This window comes from Ceratotherium simum, chromosome 10 (genome assembly GCF_057802395.1).
Source record: "Ceratotherium simum simum isolate JZ-2026a chromosome 10, ASM5780239v1, whole genome shotgun sequence".
NCBI lineage: Eukaryota > Metazoa > Chordata > Mammalia > Perissodactyla > Rhinocerotidae > Ceratotherium > Ceratotherium simum.
Genome location: NC_141909.1, coordinates 17,126,949 through 17,148,343, shown reverse-complemented (window position 1 = coordinate 17,148,343; position 21,395 = coordinate 17,126,949). Strand labels below are relative to the sequence as shown.

The window sequence follows — 21,395 nt, the reverse complement described above, 5'->3', positions numbered from 1 at the left end:
ATTCATCAGCTGATGGACATTTAGATTGTTTCTACCTTTTGATTATCATGAATAGTGCTGCAATATACATGAGAGTGCAAATATCTCTTCCAGAGCCTGTTTTCAATTCTTTTGGATAAATATCCAGAAGTGGGATTGCTGGATAGTACCACAGTGTTTTTATTACCTTAGCTTTGCAGTCTGTTGTAGTAAGTTCTGAAATCAGGAAGTGTGAGCGCTCCAAATTTGTTCTTTGTTTTCGAGATGTTTTTGGCTATTTGGGCCCCTTGCAATTCCATATGAATTTAAGGATTGGCTTTTCTATCTCTGCAAGGGAAAACTGTTGGAATTTTTATAAGGTTTGGAACAAATCTGTAAATTACTTTGAGTAGTATTGCTATCTTAACAATATTACGTAAGTTCAAGTTGTCTTTCCATTTATTTATGTTTTTAATTTCTTTCAGCAATGTTTTATAGTTTTTGGTGCAAAATTCTATCACCTTCTTGGTTAAATTTATTCCTAGGTATTTTATTCTTTTGGATGCTATTGTAAATAGAGTTGTTTTCTTAATTTCCTTTTCAGATTGTTCATTGCTAGTGTTTAGAAATTCAAAGGACTTTTGTGTATTGATTTTGTACCCTGAAACTTTGTGGAATTCATTTATTAGCTCTAGCAGTTTTTTTAATGACTTCTTTGGGATTTCCTATATGTATATATATATATATATATATCTGTGACTAGAGATAGTTTTAATTGTTCCTTTCCAATTTGGATACCTTGTATTTCTCTTTCTTGCCTAATGACTCTAACTAGAATTTTCAGTACAGTGTTGAATAGCGCTGGTGAAAACAGGCTTCCTTGTCTTGTTCCTGATCTTAGAGGAAAATCTATTTGTGTCCACTGTGGGTTTTTCACAAATGCTCTATCATGTTTAGGAAGTTCCTTTCTATTCCTAATTTTCTGTTTATATTTATCATGAAAGAGTGTTGGATTTTGTCAAAAGCCTTTTCTGCATCAAATTGACATGATCATTTGGGTTTTTTTTTTTCCTTTATTCTATGAGTATGGTTTCTTATATCAATAGATTTTCTTATGTTGAACCACCCTTGCATTCCTGGGATAAACCCACTTGGTCATGGTATATAATCGCTTCAATATGCTCTTGGATTCAGCTTCTAGTATTTTGTTGAGGATTTTTTCATCTACATTTATAAGGGGTATTGGGCTACAGTTTTCTTTCCTTATTATGTCTTTGTCTGGCTTTGATATCAGATAATACTAGTCCCTTAAAATGAATTAGGAAATCTTCCCTCATCTTTTTTTGGGAGAGTTTAAGAAGGATTTTTGTTAATTCTTCTTTAAATGTTTGGTAGCATTCACCAGTGGAGTCGTCTAATCCAGAATTTTTCTTTGTTGGGAGTCTTTTGATTACCAGTTCAATCTCTTCACTTGTTATAGGTGTATTCATATTTCCTATTTTTTGATGATTCAGTCTTGGCAGTTTGTGTATTTCTAGAAATTAGTCCATTTCATCAAGGTTATCTAGTTTGTTGGTATATGTGTAAGTTTTCTAAGTCTACGAAACATATTACCACAAACTGAGTGATTTAAAACAACAGAAATTTATTCCATCACAGTCCAGGAGGCTGGAAGTCTGAGATCAAGGTGTCAGCAGAATTGATTCCTTCTGGAGGCTCAGAAGGAGAGACTATCCCATGCCTCTCTCCCAGCTTCTGGGAGAAGAAAGATCTGAAATCAATAACCTAATTTTATACCTTATGGAACTAGAATAAGAAGAGTAAACTAAAACCAAAGTCTTGTTTATCTCCACTCTAAACTTTACTCTTTCCTTCCTTTTGCTAACTTTGATTTTAGTTTGGTCTTCTTCTTCTAGTTCCTTAAGGTATAATATTAGGTTATTGATTTGAGATCTGTCTTCTCTTTTAATGTAGGCATTTATGGCTATACGTCTTTGTTGTGTTTTCATTTTCATTCATCTAGTATTTTTTAAGTTCCCTCGTGATTTCTTCTTTAACCTATTGGTTGTATAGAGTGTGTGGTTAAAATTTATATTTGTGAATTTTCCAGTTTTTCTTCTGATACTGATTTCTAGTTTCATTCCATTGTGTTCAGAGAAGATACTGTGTATGATTGCAATCTTTTAAAATTTCTTGAGACTTGAGATTTAGCAATGCTTTTTTACTGAAATTTAGCATTCGCTTTCTCTATTAAGCACTCTCCTGGTTGCTGTAAGTTTTCTTTTATTAGATTCCAGAGTTCCAAGAAAGTTAATTTTGTCATTTTTTGCTAGCTTAAAGGCTGCTTCAGTGGAACGACCAATTCTTGGTATTCCTTACTCCGCCATTTCTTTGAGGTCACTCACCGCCCATGCTTTTCTTACAGACATCTGTTACATGACTTCCTGCAGATGCTCTCCCTGTCAACCACTACTCCCCGATTGTGAGAAGTAAATGAGCTAAATGCCTTCTCACGGGTTCCCTTTACACTGCACTTCACCAAAACAGATAATTTTCCCTTGAAATGATCTGGAAATGAATGTATTCTAAGCATCCTAATGCTGATACAAGTTCTCTTTATTCATCCCCATAAATGTTAGATGAATGAGAGTTGCATGAGTGAACAAAGATGAAACAGATTTAAGTTCTCAAGAACTTATTACAAAGACTATTTTCGGGTTACTGATTGTTAAAGAATTACAATTAAAGTTACTTAACATGAAAACTACTTTGAATATAATTTACTTATTCTTAAGGGCTTCAGAAGAGACTTCAGAATCTGGTAATGTATTAAGATGATGAGTAGAAACATCTCATCATTTAATATGACTATAGATTAGAAACTGTGGAGGATGGCATCGACTCTTGCTAAAAAACACATTTTGATTTTACTCTAGCTAAATAATTCACTTACATTAACTTGTTTGTCTTTTGGGAGCATAGGACAGATATGTTTATTTTATTATTTTGACTATGTGATTTCCATAGAAACAAGCACTTGCTACATATATGTTCATAAATATAGATTTATAACTTTCACATGTTTTCTTGCTTTTTAAAAATAAATGAGGAGACAGTTTCATTTTACATTAGCTACTATTAGGAATTGCTAATGTGAGCACCAATGCGTGAATGTTAGTCCAGATACAGAAAGTTTAAGTATATTAACGACCTGCAATGAATTGCTATTATTTGATTAAGGGTATGCTATGCCTCAAATTGCATTTAGAAAATGTAAGAATTCCTTGCTGTAACATCCTGACACACATGGCTAGCCAAGTAGATAAGTCTTAGTCCTATCTCCCAATACAGCTTTATTAAGGGCTCTTTTCTTATTCCTTGCCATGTTTCAATGTATCTTGCTTTAACCTTTTAAAAAAGAAACACAAACAACAATAATAAAAAATCACAAGTTCACAAACTAAGAGCTGAATAATTTTTATATTATTTTATTTATTTTCCAGTTATGTTACAAAGAACCTTAGGTATAAATTGTATTATTATTCCTCAAATTGTATCATTATTCCTCAAAACTAGTCAATTATAATATCAAATATAAAATAATAATTTATATCATTCATTATTCACAAACAGTTTCAAAAGAAGATAACAGAAGGACTAAACCTGAGATGCAAAGATTTCATATTGAAATCTTATTTGGTGGACTCATAAACTTGTGTCTGTCTTTCCAAGAGTAGGAACCATTGACTATTTTCTTTTTTCCTCCTAATATTGTGAATTCTTGACAAGAGATTACTAGTGGTGTAGGGCAATATGTAAAAGTTAGCTAAGAAGACAAATAAGTACAAAAAAGAATGTTGTCATCATCAACTTACTCTTTTTTTCACTTAAAAAACACTGTTTTGGGGGCGGCCTGGTAGCGTAGCAGTTAAGTTGGCACACTCCACTTCAGCGGCCCAGGGTTCATAGGTTCAGATCCCAGGCAGGGACCGACACATCGCTTGTCAATTGATTCATCAATTACACCCTTCAGCATTTAACCCAGAGAAAAGAAAACTTATGTTCATGTAAAAACCTGTGCATGAATGCGCATAGAAGCTTTATTCGTAATAGCACAGTACTGGAAACAACCCCACTATCCTTCAATGAGTGAATATTCTGGTACATGCAAACAATGGACTACTACTCAGCAATAAAAAAGAATGAACTATTAACATATGCAACAACTTGAATGGACCTCAAAGTCATTATGCTCAGAAAAAAAAAGAAAACTGAAACTCAAAAGGTTACATACTATATGATTCCATTTATATGAAATTCTTGAAATGACACAATTATAGAGATGGAAAATAGATTAGTGGAAATAGATTGCCAGGTGACAAGGACGAGGGTGGGGTGGAGGTAGCACAAGGGAGTTCTTTTCTGGTGATGGAAAAGTTGTGTGTGTGGATTATGGTGTGGTTACACAAATCCAAACAAGAGATAAAAGTGCTTGGAAGTGTATACACACACACATACACACATACACACAATTGAATGCAGGTTGGAAAAATCATGAAAACTCAATAAGGTCTATAAACTAGTTAGCAACGATGTACCCTGTCAATTTCGTGTTGGTATTGCATCACAGGTGTATGAGATGTTGCCATTGAGGGAAGGTGAGTGAAAGATAGCCAGGACTCGACTGTTTTTGCAACCTCTTGTGAGTCTCTATTGATTTCAAAATAAAAAGATTTTTTAAAAGTAGCTACAGCCCAATTACAAAACACTATTAAACATTTAAAAGTAGAAATATCCCTTCACGCAATGGTCATTTAAAACAATCTTTTCAGAGGCTTACTTCTAAAAGTCTTCTGTTTGAAGTGATGATTTTTTAATTTTAATTCAAGCATGCAGGTGTGTCAATTCAAAAACTACGGTCTGTGAACATGAAAGCTTCAACTGTGACCCTCCACGCTCCATTTTCCTCTTCTTCAAATGCCCTTTATTTGACCAGAAAGGATGTCATTTCCAAAAGTACTGAGAGAGCCACATTAACTTGAACAACATTGTTCTTTTAGGTTATTAAGGCTGCTCAATTTTCTCTGTTGGTTGCTACCCTGAGTTGGAGACTCTTCTGAAATGTCAGACTGAGAAAACTGTACTGGTTCCAACACAATAAAAAAAAGCAAAGCTTTGGAATTAATGTAATCAATAACCTTTCAAAACAAAGTTAAAAAGCAACAATTAAATGCTAAGATGTATAAAACTATCTTGTACCTTCTTTTCTTCGAATATCAATGTGTCCAAGAAGTTGGGAAATACAACAAAGAATTCAATTAAAAAACACTTATCGAATCCCTAAATCGTAAGCATAATACCTTATAACGATGTGCATGCTATACATAGCAGTGCAGGTTATAACGATGAAAAAGACAGTCCATGCTGTCCAACAGATCTCAAATTTGCATCCCCAATATTGACTCATGCTCCAGGTTTTATACCTGTGCACTGAGTGAGAAGAAGCAAAGCTTTATATAATAACAGTGGCGAGAAAACTGAGAATCCAAGAGTCAAAGAAAGAAATAGCTCAGCCAGCTCGGGTGAAAATAGGGGAGGTCTCTGGAGAAGGGTTTTAGGATCAGGAGAGAAATCACAAGACTATGGAAAACAAAATCCTGTGGACAAAGGTTTATAGGACTAAAATCATGTCAAATAAGTAAAATGTACAAGAACTTGAAATTCTATATTAATTCTGTATGGAGGATACAGAATTATTTTCTCTATTTTCTGCAAATGGCTTGGGATAAATGTGGATAAAAGAAATTTTTTAAACAATACTGCTCAATTGTGGATAAAATTTGGCATTTTCAACAAAGTAGACCATCTGGAAAAGATGATATGGTGGTACTAATGCGTGCTCAAAAGAAAAGTCACCAGACTCCTCACTTTTGTTCTCATTTTCTGTTTGTGTTTTGTTCCTGAAAAATAAGTTTTGGAATTAATGGACACTAAACCATTCTCTAAATATCTTTATAAAGAAAGGCCAATCGTATTTTACTTCATTTATTCGATTTGGAGTACGTAATATGCTAACTTTCTATTGTTGATCAAGTTAATTCTGTTTCATTACAGCCAACATTAAATTATCAGGGAAAGTAAAAATCAAAAGGATATTACTTTGAAATGCTTAAAAATAAGGTGGATTGAAGGATGGATAGATGTGTGAAAAAGCAAGTTGGAAAACGTTAAATGTAGAATCTAGGACTGGGGATATGGGTGTCCTCTGTAACAATCTGAGCTTTTCTGTATGTTTGAAAATTATCATAAAATTTTGGAAAGAAAATGCAAAAAAAAAAAAAATCAAGAGGACAACTGCAAGTGTCAGTGCCTAAATATATAAATAAATGGCTTCTGTCCTTGAAATAATGCATTAGGGACTTTGTCAGTACACAGCATAAAGTTAAGAAAATGTTACAAAAACCAAAACCTCCCGTTAAAAACTTCAAATGTGGTTTCTAGGTAAAGGATAAAATGACAATGATTAGATATAGTTGTTGAAAGTATCCATTTATGTGGAAATATCTTTTATTGTCCCACCTTTACTTTGATGTTATGCTTTGATAGTATCTGAATGTTCTTGACATGTAAAGGTCACCTCTGGACCCAGGTCTGTCTGAAAAGGCTATAACTCTCCAAGAGATCCAAATGCTACGAATTAGGCCTGTTCTCAGATCTAGAACACAAGAACAGCTACATATAGTTACTTGACTAAAACACCAAAATTATATGGAGCCAACCAAACAAGTACGACAATAATGTTTGCGTCTAGTCATGAGAAAGAGCTTTCTGTATTTTTTTTCTTTTGTTGGTCCATATTGTTTTAAATATTCTTTCCACATGAAGTCAAATTAGAATTTTCAGTGAATCTAAAAAAGGCATTATTGGTTTAGAATTGATTAACTTAGGAGCACCGAGCACTTTTCTTATTCAAGGCAAATAGCACTTCACTGTCAGCTGATTAGTAGCTCCTCTGAATCACTGCAAAGATTTCTCCTCCCATTCGACACTGAGTCCCTTTTCCACAAAGTTCCCAGAACTGCAAAGCTTGAGATGCTTGAAGATGGTGCCTTGGCAGGCCCAGTTCTTCTAAGCAGGCCTGGATCTCAGAAATCCCAGACAAGTTGATATCGATCCCCTTTAAAAAGTTATGTACAAAGGAAGTGTATCTGCCAACCTCCTTTAGAAACAGGGTCATATAACCAGTTGGAAAATTTTCTAAAGGTGTCACATTAAACTTTAATAATACCTACATTTTTATGGGGCTTTTAACTTTGCAAATTGCTTTCACATGCATTATCTCATTTCATGTTCTATTGCAGTGAAACAGTGTCTAGGTTTTAGGGATGAATTACAATGATATAGATATCAAAATGTTGATGGGGACATTTCAAGAAAATTGATTATTATTATGCCAAACAGAAGTATTTAACAGGAAATGACTGGCTTCAAGATCAAGTATTACAAAGGGTTAAGATTCTGATGGCTCTTTTAGCCTTCTACTGCTAAAAGTTAATCAGAGCCATTTCACATTATTTTTGAAAGAGAAAATGAGTTACTTCTTTTTTTCTCCCTTCCAATCTTCTTATTTCTGATTTTCTGTTTCTTTTCAATCAAAATCTACAGGTCAGCCCGACCCCAGGATGCATCCGTGCTCTCATGAAGATGCTGTACTGTCCATACTGTCGAGGGCTTCCCACTGTGAGACCTTGCAACAACTACTGCCTCAACGTCATGAAGGGCTGCCTGGCCAATCAGGCTGATCTCGACACAGAGTGGAATCTGTTTATAGGTAAGGAGCATTTCACCGGATCCATGACATAGATTGCAATGACGTAGATATCAAACAGAGATGTGGGAACAGCAAGGGTTTTTGATGCCTGATGGACAGATCCGAAGTTGTGATGACTTGTAGAGACTAAAAGGATTAAAAACAACAACAGCTTTCAGCAAATTATAAACATTATTTTGCCTTTTTCTTCTTTTTTTAATCCTGAAAAATAAGACTTCCTTGTATCTTGTGAGAGACATTCCTGTTAAAGATTGTACAAGCCAGCTGTGTTGAATTAGCTGATCTATTGGAGGAAGATAAAAGTAATCTTGTTGAATTTCTGTGAGCCTTCATGAGAAGGGACACGTTAGAAAAGAATCTAGTAAAAAAACATTCACAGTACTATTTCTTATTTGTATTACCTCAACATAGTCACAGATATTAGTAAACAACTCCCTCCTTAAACATCTATGATGAAAATAGCTGAATATTTTTTCTAAAATATGCAAATTTTCTTCCTCATTCTGTGGAGAAGGATGCTTAAGCATACAAGCGTGAAACAGCCCTCCAGTCTTGAGAAGGCGGGAGGAAAGCAGAAGGGGGAGATGCAGGAAGTTCTGTGAATCACGGCTCTGCTCTTGAGTTGCAACAATCACTCAGTGGGTTACACTGCCAAAAGATATTTCCCAAACAGCTACCCAAGGATAAAAGGACAAACTTGATAGGCAGGCTTCTCCCAGGAAAATACACAGGCCTTGAAAGAGTAAATGTGTTTTCTCCCCCTCTGTCAAATGACCTTCGAATAAAAGTACTTTCAATTGCATTTACTGCAATTGCATAGTGACAAGCCGAGTGGAGCAAACGACTGTGGCATTTGTCAGCCTCAGAGGGCCTTCATCATTTATGCAAACCTCTAAAGCAGAATGCACCAGTAAAGTCTTCTGACATGTAAGATTTGGGTAGGATAGGAAAAAGATCTAAGATGTGTTGGAATGCAGAGAAACCTAAGCCCATGGTGCAAAGATGTGCTTACGTTACAGGCATTCAGCTTTGGCAGTGAAACCCATTGACTAACACACTATTATCCTTAGCAAGGCCAGAGAAAATGGTTTTGAAGTGTTTTAAAAAGATTTTAGAGTGGATAGATTCAAATGGAAGTCATCTAACAAAATCTCAGAAATCATCTCAGAAAGAATCAATTGAAATGCCATTCTCTCTCCCTCTCGTGGGAGGAGAAAATCTGTTTGTATGATCTTGGGTTATTTCATTTGAAAAATGAGGGACTTTTTAAAAAGTTAATTGCTAAGATATCTTTCTAACTAAAAAATGGTATGATTCTTTGTTAAGATTTTTGTTTTTTGCTAAGATTTTGGAGGGGGTATTAATAAAAAAAAGCAATAAGAATAAACTTGATCTTCTAAAATATAAAGTTAGATTAATTTTGGCAAAGACACCCTACCCAAATAATGCTAATAAAAAAGTACTCTCATCCTTCATTAGCATATACAATTCAAAAAGAAAAAATAATTCAAATTCATTATATTGGTGTAATCATATTGTCACTTATATACATAAAACCTAAACTAAAACAACTTTATAATTACACATTATTAGAGTGGTAAAATTAAAACAAATCTGGAAATTAAATGCAAATTATAAATAAAGAAAACTTAAGTTGACAAAAAAAAGTACTGTCATCAAGAAATTTAAAAAATATTTGCATATTTTAAAAATCAGATTAAACGTGATAGCATCACTTTTGAGTCATAAAGATTATTCATACTTTTTGGTTGAAACTGCCCTAATTCATAGCACAGTTAAATTGTCTTTGGTCAGCCTGCAACTTATTGATGAGAGTGGGCATGTGGATTTTGTTACTTAGAGCAGGTCATGATTAAGAGTGAAAAGATAGGCTTTTAAACTTGTAAGAGCAACAGTGACTTCTTAATTGGCTTTTTATCCTCAGTTCTGATTGACTGTTTTAACATAAATCAAATCCTTAAACTTTCAATCAGTTGGGTTTCCTGGGTACCATTCCATGTGAAATTGAATGTCTGGAAAATCATTTGAGTTAAAAACTAAAATTTGAACCAACCATGTGTTGGATATACTTTAATGAAAAGGGAATCTGGTGGTTGGTCCTACGTTCATATATTTCATACCTCTTTTTGCTCTATCTTATTTTTTTTTTATTAGTCCTAGAGATCTCTGAGAAAATCTTTCCAGTTTTCTTTCTCCTGTTTTTTCTATGGCATTGAGAATTAACCATGAATGTAGACTTATGGAGCAAAATATGTTCTTGCTAATACTTGTCCCAATGTGAAGTGTTAGTTCACAAATTTATTACATGAATTAGTCAAATGTGCCAACTCCTTTTGCCACACATATACATCCAAGATGACAGTGTTACATTCTTCATGAAAGCAGCAGCAAAGATCAGTGAGCAAATCAGAAATCCAACAAAAATTGTATCTAATAGTCCCGTCTCTGGTTAGCCCCTGCAGCCCTGTCTCTGGTTAGCAACTGTCACTCCTGGGCTTCTAGAATCTTTTCATCAAACACTTCACTCTTGTTGCTGTCAACTGTGCATGCCATCTCTATCTGCTAGACTAATGTCCCATTTTATGCATTTTTATAGGTTGTTTTTATTATGTGCTCATATAAAATGTTAACAGTGGCATGCGATCAACCATTAATAAAAACAAGAATCAAATTGGTGGCACATTTTCATGATCTTTACAATGCCACGAATTAATTGAAAGTGATTTGTAACTATTTAGAATTCAGTTGGTGTCTGCATCATGTCAAAAGAAAAGCAATTCACTGATAAAATGAAATGTTTTAAGTGTTCAAGAAAAACCCCAATGGCATTCCATTCACTTCTGTAGTTTTTTTTTTTAATCCTAGAAAAAAAAAAATCAGGAAATCTACTTAGGATGCATTTTCATAGTCCTCCTTGAGGAAGTTTAACTCCATGCCCTGCACAGAGACAGTGTTCAAAAGAGTCTTACAAATTAACAATTGTAGGAAAAAGGAAGAACTCTTCACTTTTTATATAAAGAGCTTTTTTTGAAAAGTTGCTGACAGCTTTGAAGAAGATGCTGCTAGACCCATTTTAGAGTAGTTGAAAGCCTCAGTTCACCTCTGCCAGCAACTTTCAGCTGCGCTCTAGGAGCAAGTGGGATTCCCCAGTACAAAGCCCAGCCTAGCGTCAAGCTGCACTTCGACTCGCTACGCCTAAAGGAATGGGCATGCTGCGCCACACCCAGGCTAGGCAGGACTGGAAGGAACGCAAGAGTGGTTTTTAGTCTATTCTCACTATTAGAAACTATGTGGTAGGAAAAAAATGTAATTTGAGGTGTTGACCGTCACTGCTTAGGCACTTACCCGGGTGTTGCTGTATATTCATACCAACTTATTCCAGCCTGGCATGCAAAAGGCTTTTCTTGAAAAATGTTTACATAAATTAAAATTTCCTAGAGGGAAACAGTTTGTGGGCAGAACTCATTGTTTCAGTAACATCCTGTGGTTATTTTTAGTGTTCAGCATTGATACAAACATTCCACGGACAAGAATTGTTCTATTTGACAGGGGACCATGTTGCTCATTACACTTGGCTCGTGAGCATAAAAGTTAAGGCTGAAATTACATTTATACAGCTATAATAAATCTTGCTTCTACTTTAAAATCTAGAATGTGTGGGACAGCCTCCTCTAAACATCTGGTACCTTCCAGGACTTTACAGACTGTGAGAACCAGAGAGAGAATAAAAGGGGTTGTGAGTGTGGGGAGGTGAATGTTGGTGAGACACAATGCAGAGATTCTAGTTTGTTCTGTAATATTTTTTATCACTAAAATGTTATAAGATGCTTATTGCTGCAAGTATAGGGCAAAATTATCTCTATAGTTCCGCAAAAGTAAGACCTGCGGATGTTTTTGTCCCGACATAGTAGCCTAATTTTTTAGGCTATCCCATTAATTAAGGTCCTAATAATCTTAACATATGAATTTTTTTTTTTTTAAAGATTTTATTTACTTTTCCCCCCAAAGCCCCAGTAGATAATTGTATGTCATAGCTGCACATCCTTCTAGTTGCTGTATGTGGGACGCGGTCTCAGCATGGCCGGAGAAGTGGTGCGTCCGTGCGCGCCCGGGATCCAAACCTGGGCCGCCAGCAGCAGAGCTCGCGCACTTATCCGCCAAGCCACGGGGCCGGCCCCTTAATGTATGAATTCAACTCACTATATTGAGTACTCTAGGCACGTACATTTTTTTGCCCTCAGGGAATTTAGTGTAGTTAAATTAATTATAATCAACTGTGATAAAGTGTTAGGAAAGGAGAAGCACAGGATGCTAAGTGTTTACTCTGCAGGGGAACTTAACCTAGTCTGGGGGATCAGGGAAGCCTTGACTTGGTAAGTATAGAATAAAATAGTACATAAGACCATACTGAATTAGTGTTGTCAAACATAATTGATGTTAAATAGCCATAACATATGTAGTTGTTACAGCGTAGGCCTCAAATATTCGCAAGTTCCTGTGGTAATTTCAGTACGTTTAGCATTTTCCGTCAGTGATTCTTAAATACTTATTTGTTTTATTTTTTTAGTGTTTTATAATCAGGTCTCACCACCACTGCTGCCACTGACTTGAACTGATAAGATTTGGAGAATTTGTGATAATTTTCGTCAAGAAAAGGTTGAGTTCCTGATGTATAGATGCCTTCCAATGAGGGGGTGTCGGGGGTGAAGGCAGCAGAGTAGCTTGTATTTTTAATTTAGGCCTCGGGCATTCATAGACCAGATAAACCAGTGGTATCAAATGTTCTGTGCTTCCTTCCTCCTTTCAAACTATCCAAAATGAAGTCTAAGACAGCCCAAAGATTGGAAACTGGCATGAGAGCATCAAACATGAAACCCGAGGTGGGCACTATATCTGTGCCATTCCAGGAGACCCTGTGGTGGATACTATCCATTCATCCTCTCATTTATTCATTAATCCAACACATGTTTACTGAGTGCCTAGTATGGACCTTGCTCTAGTTTAAGCCTGGGGATAGAGCCGATAAGGTCCTGCTTGCTGAGAACAGGGCTCAATATGTTTTCTTGAATGGAATAAATGGAAACAACTAGACAGAGAAATGGAAGGAAATGTATTAAGAGGCTGTTCTATTTTACTTGGTAAGTCTACTCTTTTAATGGAAGTATGACTAATTCAGTAATTTAAAAAGCACATATCCCTGTTGTTAATGGACTCTATGAGTGCAGGGATGGCAGAAACAAATCAGATAATGAACCTGGTTCTTTCATTGTGACAGCTGCTCTCAAGCTGAAAATTAGAGCCGGCTGCAAGGAAGCTGTGTTAGGTCGGTCAAATGACTAGTGTCAGGTAATAAATGGCTACTTTGGTGCAAAAATGATTTTCTTAGGACCTGTAAGAGTTGTTTATCCTCAAGATATTTAGTCTTTTCACAACTTTGTGTTTGGGAAAAATGTTGCTAGATAAACATTTATTGTTTCTAGTAAGTAAACTTGGGTTATCTTTTCATAAAATGGACAGGACTGTGTGATGTTGTGTTTCAGAAGGATATGAAGTAAACACAAGGAACTATTTTAAACATTTGTCTAAGATACTCCTCTTTCAAAGACTTTTTTAGTTATGAACTTCTGTAATATAAATCTGATAAGAAATTTTTTAGTTATGTAGAATTTCATGGTAAATGTGATATAACTCTGGCTGATATATCCTGAATCGCCATGTTTCAAAAACTTCCAGACCCTAAATATAGAAAATTATTTCCTTTCAAACAGAGAAAGAAAAATTTAAGAATTGTGTTTAGCAGCAAGCTTTCAAGGTTTCTTCATCTCCTCTTTGTATAAGAAAAGAGCCTGTTCAATAATACAGGCCAGAAACACAACTCTTAAATTGAGGAACAAAAACCAAAGCAATTATTTCAGAATCTGATCTCACTGTTAGCTACAGAACTTGCTTTTGCCCTTGTGCATTCCTAAAAGCAGCAAGAAAGATTTTCAAAAAAACAAAAACACTTTACTTTCTATCAGTTGAAATCTAACCCGTCCTAACCCCCTGCCTTCCTTTTAGAGTCATTGATTCAATATTTCTCATTTCTCATGGACATTTATCATATGCTGTGTTGTCTCTGTAATGCTGGCAGAATGCAGAAGCAGACTAACTACTCACTGGGAAAAAAAAAGAAAGCAAGAAAGAAAACACTTGGCTGGTACTCAGCAGCCTTTCATGAGCTGCATTTGTTATCAATTTCCTGTGTTTAGAAAATAGTTTACCTCTGAACACTGCATATGTGGAAGTATTTTTATGCGGTACAATAGGGTTAATGCCTTACCAGTGGTATAATGCATAAGGCTATTCAGCAAACACAGAGACAGACATCTCAACCTCTGAACACTTATTAATGCTGATCTTGAGGCCACAGCCCAGGGGATCCAGAAGACTGCAGTTTCTATTCTGAATCAAGTAGATTTTCCCATGGATCAAAGCAGACAAAGCACATCAAACCTAAACTTACTTGGTGTAACAGACAAGTAGTCACTCTAAGGTATGTGTGTATTTCCTTTACCCCCAATGCCAACCCTCGTGCATCCGTCTATTCCAGTTCCCACATGCTCAACTTCTATAGAATTTGTAATTGTAATCCTTCCATTTCCTATTTATTGATGACTACAAATATGATATTCTAAACTAGATTTTCAAATTGGAATTGATGGTGTAATATAATATGACACCAACCAATGGCCTGTAATGAGGCATACCTATTTTTGCAAATACTGCAGACAATTCCTTAGGATACAAGATGTTCCATTTATAATAGGAAGTTCACTGAAATATCTCCTATGCATTGTCAAGCTCTCCAATTTCTAGAGAACCAGCAACAGAAGGATTTAGTTTACCAGGAACAAGCAGACCATATCAAAATGATTCAGGGGGATAGAGAACTTTCGTTGTATTTGGGATTTTGTGTTTTGCTTTGAATTTGCATTTCAGTTTCAACATTTTCTATAGATAAATGGTTTAATTTGTTAATTATATCAAATGTACTTGTTTTTAATAACTGACATCTGATTTTAACAGCGTGATAGTTTTTCACTGTCACATTCTCAAGTTCAAGATATAACCCAAGATTTCTGGCTTTTGGCATGCCAAGAGAAAATATTTGATGATTCTTTAGAATGGAATCAAATAGATTTCAGAAGGCCCAGAAACCCAGGTAAATATCAAACACTATAAACATTAGCCCAGCGGTATTCTTAACAATTCCAATTTCAGGAGATAAGAGGAGCATGAGATAGGAGAAATAGTTGTGTTGTAGAAACTAGAAAATAAGAAATATAAACAGAGCTAAGTAAGTGGATTGTTAAAGAAAACATTAAACCACAAGGCTATCCACAAATAGCAAACTTATAACAAGCCCCAGGGCCATCATAACCAAAAAGTCCTTCATGCAGAGACTAATTTAATAGAATAAAAGGAGGAGGGAGGTTACCTCTTGAGGCATTTAGATCACTCTTAAAGTCCTGATTAGCAGCTAAAGTGAAAAGCTTTATTTTAACCTTAATAATACATCTTTGTGAGATGTTATAACACTTTACTAAAATATCTTAATAGTAGTGTTAATGAGGGTACTTAGATTTCTTTTCCCATAAACATAACATTTACATTATGTGTATATATAATTAAATCTCTCTATATAGGCATATATAGATATATCTTCCAATTGCTCTAAAAACCTCTTTAATTCATGAATGTCTTAAGAGTAGAACTGCTGATCATGTCTTTATGTTTGAGTCATTTTTGAAATTAGTTTTGATTTTCCTCATGCTTGTGTTTTTTCGCAATTATAAAAGAGACCTTTAGAATCTTATTCTCTTCATCTTGTAGTCTTTGTGGCTTGTTTATTATGAACAACCCTCCATGGAACCAAGGGTGGAAGCCAGGTTAGAAGAGATGGCCTCATGAATTATTCTGATGGTTAAAGGCATGTTTTCATTGGTTACTCTAAAAAGGAGATGAGTATAAATGTCCTTGGGAGTAATTGAAACTTCTGGGAAACTGAAACTGAAAACTTTGAACTTATAACTTATTTAAAACTCTTTTACCTACAGATACTTGGTAAGATAGCCAGGAGAGAATTTAAATTAAAATAGAGCATGAAATCTGCCTTGTCCTTCAAATAACAGCTTATATATAAATCCCACATAAAAAAGATATGTCCTCAATTTTTTTCTTTGCATGGATTTAAATAATTTGCTACGCTAAGAATTTCCTTTATTATAACCTCTGAAGAAGTGAAAATTAGAAAGAGAAATGAAAACTAAGTCATTGAATATATGACATTACTCTAAGAAGGGAAATATCTACATGCATCACATTTTTATTCTTTAAGGTACAGGGATCTTCTGGAAAGATAACACTGATAATTAAGTGTCAAAAAAGCCAGTCAGTATTCACCACTAAAATTTCAATGCTCTTGAAATTAACTGATTTAAGGAGAGGCTTAAGAATAATATTGAGTGGGATGAGTAAGTTAGTAGATGTGAGAGAGTTTTAGAAGTAACAATGACCACTCCTTTGACTGCCAGAGCTGATGAAGTTTTAAGATTGACAGAATCAGAAAGTGACCCCTGTCCTTCCCAGCCCTATGTCTGTCTCTCCAGTAGTTCCACACCAGCTTGAAGTCAGTTTTCCCAGAGGAAGCAGGACCACCATCTATAAGAGCATCCTTTGACTTCAATAGGGAGAGTATTTTCAAAATCCACAACAATCAGTTAGTGAAGGCTGTTTGGAGCTCTTGATATTTTCCCTTGTGTGTGTGTTCTGATTTTCTAAATTCCATGTCCTTGATTATTATTGGATTAGTCCCTTATCTTTAAATCAGTTTAGTGTCCCAAACTCTTCTATATTAGCATAGTCATAGAAATGTATTCCATGGTCCAAAATTTATGTGTAATACCCCACCAGATGGGAGAACTGAAATCATCGATAGTCCTAAGAGTGTTGCTCAGGAATAATTCTACAAATACCAATACACAGTGCACTCTGAGGCTGTGGATCATGCATAGAAGCTGACTCCACAAAGTGAAATACACATGTTCCCTACAAACAGCCTTGTAGTATCTTTTATTGAATCACTGTGTCTGAATATAAAATATTTGTCAAGTTCTTGGTGACCCAATTTAATGTGGGCCTATTACTCCCCTTTATTGGTTGAAGATCCAGATATAGACTTCCTGAGGTTGTCCATGAGAGAAAGTTTAAATGTGTCTTGCTACTCACTTACAATCATAGTATCCAAATTCTAAAACTAGGAGAGAGTTGTAAGAAACTTTATTCCCCCCTTTCTATGGTTCTGGGTTCCATTTGGAGAACATTACACACGTAGTAATAATAGGTAACATTTATTGGACACCTACTTCATACCAGGCAATACTGTAATCACTTTACACTTTTAATTCTTACAACAATCCTATTAAGTAGTCAGTATTATGACCTCCATTACACAGATGGGAAAACTGAGACCAGATAAGTTAAGTGACCTGTCTGAGGTCATATAACTTGTGAATGGCAATGCCAGGACTTGGCTTTAGAGCCCAGGTTCTTAACCACTGAACAGATTAATGCCTACTAAGTGTTTAGGAAGTAACTCTTAGTCTCTGGCTACATGGATTGTTGGGGTATGTTGGGGGAAATTGAGTATTGCCAGCACTGTCCAATAAAATTTTCTGCAACAATGGAAATGTTCTATGTCTATACTGTCGAATATAGTAGCCACTAGCCACATGTGGCTATTAGCACTTGAAATATGTCTAATGAGACTGAACAACTGAATTTTTATTCTATTTAATTTTAATTCATTTAAATTTAGTCACATGTGGCTGTTGAGCACTTAAAATGCGGCTAGTTTGTCTGAGGAACTATATTTTTCATTATATTTATTTTTGATTAATTTAAATTTTAATCACTATATGTAGCTAATGGCTACTCTATTGGACAATGCAAGTTTAAACCATCAAAATACCTGTAATTTCCCTGATGTGGCTCAGCATCCGAATATGTCCGATTCTTTTCAAAAGGCATTTATTAGATGCCCTTTTTGTGCCTACATCTAGACTAGGCATATGGTATACACAAAAGAAATAAAAACTGCATTAGTTGGTCCTGAGAAATTATAATTATCCAAAGAGATGAAATGTATGCTTTCAAAGTAGTAGTTTGGTTAAGTGAAGACACAGTTAAAAGCAATAGTCCTTGAGCCGCTGCATGAGTATGAATCCTGACTCCATTATTTATTATCTGTGTGTGACTTGGGGAACAGTATTTAAACTTCATAAATCTCAGTTTTCTCATCAATAAACTACAGATAATAGTACCTACCTCTCAGCATTGTTTGGATTAAGTCTAGACAATGCATGTAAATCTGAGAGAAAAGACATGTCCACCAAGGTAGCACAGAAGGAGAAGCACTGTGGTTTCCTGTTCTGGAAAATGACCTGTAAAGGTATGAACAGGAAATAGAAAGTAGAAAATAGAAAGCAGCGGAGTAGGCAGGGATGCAAGAGAACATCAGGCACCAGAAACTTGCAAACAAAAGAGATAACAAGAACAGGCTGAAAACCAAGGGAAAAGGGTGAGAGCATAGTTAATCAGTAAGAACTGAAGGGACAAGATTAGAAGACGTGCACCTCATCATGCAGGCTTCTTCTTGTCTGTGTTTCTGGATTTGCAGTAGTCCCTGGGAGGCAGGACCCATCCCGCTAGAGATGGACCTTGCCCTTGCTCCGGTGAATAAGTACTTGGTCACACCAGGGTGGGAAAACAGTAGTATGAAGGTAAGAATAAGCATGATGTGCTTGTGATGAAATAGTCTAGCTGAAAATACTTGCTGGCATGTACTGGGAGGTAAGATTGGTCAGGACTGGACTGTTGAAGCTTTGGAAGTCAGGCCAAATACTTGACTTTCTTTGTCTCATAGGCAATGACAAGTCACAGGGTATTTTTATCCAGGGAGTGGCAGGAACTAAGTAGTAATCTAGCAGCCAAGTAAAGGATAGATTCAGACGGATGAGACTAGTGGTTGTGAGACTGGAGAGGGCATCTGAGCGTGGTCATCTAAGAAAGGAAGACAGCCCTAATGGTAGAGTTGGCAATAAACATTGATAGGACTTCACGTGTAAATATAGGCAACCAAACAAAGAGGGCAAAGAAAGAAATACATCAGATATGACTAAGATAAGTGCACAAAAGAAAGATGGTGCTGTCAGTAAATAAAGAGGCTAGTTTGGTATATGGCAAACATGGATTTCTTCAATCTGTTTAGGGTTTGTTGAAACTGAGGAACAATGGTACCAAAAATGGGAACGTCCAAATAGATGTTGAAAATAGGAGTACGTTCCTAGCACATGAGCTGGGGATGCCAAGAACCGCTGGAGGGTTTCCACAACCCAAATGGCTCTGTGGTCAACTTTCTGAATCAACCTCAACAGATTGTGCCCAGAATCCCCTCTCCTGGATACCACACAGGTGCCTGTATGTTCCTTCCTTGTGTAATTATGCTGTCTTTACTCCTAAATGTTAAACATTTAACAGCCTGCTCATCAATATGTGTTCTCAGAATAAGCCTATATCTGTACTCCCCAACCTCTTTAGTTAAGTGTAGTTACAATGTCAACTGTACAAATATGAGAATACCTAACATAATGCTTCAAAGGATATATGCCTTGATTCTTCCTCAAAATATATTTTCTCCTGATTCAGGAACTCCTTGATGATCATATTTATCATGCTCATTGACATTCTATAATTGCAGTCAATCCAAGAGGAAATTTATTTTCTGTTGGCTTTGGTGTTTGTAATCCTCAACGCATGAAATCTAAGATTTCTTTGTTCATTTCTGGCTACAGCCAAGATCTGAATTTCACGTTGAGGCATGAAATTTGTTAATTTGACAAAAAACTTACTCCAAGAGCATTTCCTTCACTGGCAAGTGTGCCATGTATCAGAAAGCAGCCCCTTACCTCATTGCATGCCTTGTGGCATAGTTGTGACCAATGAAAATTCAACATGTAAGGACCAATGTAGTCTATTCATCGGTTTCTGAACTTGGAGTCCCCCAAGGAGCAAGACGAACATACATGATGCAGCTTTTGCAATGCAACATTGGAAGGAGCAGTGAGATTTTTTTTTTTTGAATCCCATATTGCCAAGTTACTGATTTAAGAATACCCTAGAGTATAAATTATTTCTCCAAACCTCTATAGTGACTTTTGTCAAATGCCTTCTGCTTAGCCCATTAAAAGTGAAAACCATGAAATATTATTTGATTTGTAACCCGAGAAAATGCCCTAAAACCACCTGTCCCTCTTTGGAAAGCTGCCAGAACAAAGTAAGAGGAAAGGTCAAGCCTGAGAACAATAATTTGAGGTCACAGCGTGTGGCTCTGATTGAAGGTTGAGCCTATAGGCTGCATACAGGCTTCCGGTCTCTTCGGGAGGATTTACATTTTTTTTTTTTAACCCACACAGGAGTCCTGAGTTTTGAGATCAAAATTTCAAATAGTTTAACAGTGGTCACGCAATATTAAAAAAATCTGACAATGAATTGTGTTGAATAGTTACTATGTTTCCTTTGAATTCACTTTGAAGAAGTTAGTTTCAGGATATATTTAATTTCCATGCAAAATTGGTAGATATGAATGTCCATTTCTCTTGAGTGCCTCAGGATTTTAAAAAATAGCTTTAATTTTGCTGTGCCATACGTTGATTCTTATCCATTTGATCTGTGATCACTGAGCAATGGATTGCTTATGTTCATCACAAACTTGTTAAATCAACCTTTAAAATGTAAGATAAGTTTAATTTACAGCTACACCTGGGCATTTTTTCAGGTGCAGAAATTAATAGTTTGGAAATGCAAAAAGATAAAGTATAAGCCTCATTCGACGAATTGATTACAAGATGAAAATCAGATTGTTTAATCTGAAACTTCTTAATCCGGCAGACAAATGGCCACTTGAGGGCTTCTACGGCAGTTCAGGAAAGTGTCTGTAATCCTTCCTGATAAATCTGTATCCATTTATACAGGAAAATTGCAGTATCTACACTAATTGAGCGAATAAAGACACTAACATCAAATTATTGCCTTCTAGAAGGCATTTGGGGACTTATTTTTAAGATTTAGGCTTGAAGTTTTATTGAGTACCTATTGTCTGCCACATAATATCATATATGAAGTTTTTATCCTTTAAGAAATAAGAAGGAGTCATAACTAGAATGTCGTTTTTACTTAAGAGGGTTTCTCTATTTCATTTAAATATCTTAACATTCTCCTGAACATACATATTGCTGATCACTTAAAGAGACACTTTTACCAAGCCCGTATCTGAATGAGTAAAATTCCAAATTAGAGGATTCTTACTTACCAGTGGTTTTTTACATATATATATATATATGCATTAAGCTTGATATATGGGCTTTATATCCTAGGGACTATGGTAAAGAAATAGCTTTACAAATGGTTATTCTCCAATCTTGATCTGCTTGAAATCAAATTATTTTTTAATGTTTATTTTGAAGTAATTTTTGACTTATAGAAA

At 35.6% G+C, this 21,395-nt stretch overlaps 1 protein-coding gene across 8 annotated transcripts in view; it reads left to right on the top strand.

The window, feature by feature from the left end:
* Positions 1 to 21,395, top strand: part of GPC6 (glypican 6) — a 1,052,395-nt gene that overhangs the window by 706,010 nt on the left and 324,990 nt on the right. For all 8 annotated transcript variants that reach the window (XM_004423108.3, XM_087435928.1, XM_087435930.1 and 5 more), the window contains one exon: positions 7,624 to 7,789. In XM_004423108.3, the coding sequence (XP_004423165.1) occupies positions 7,624 to 7,789 (166 nt within the window). The remainder of the gene's footprint in view (positions 1 to 7,623; positions 7,790 to 21,395) is intronic.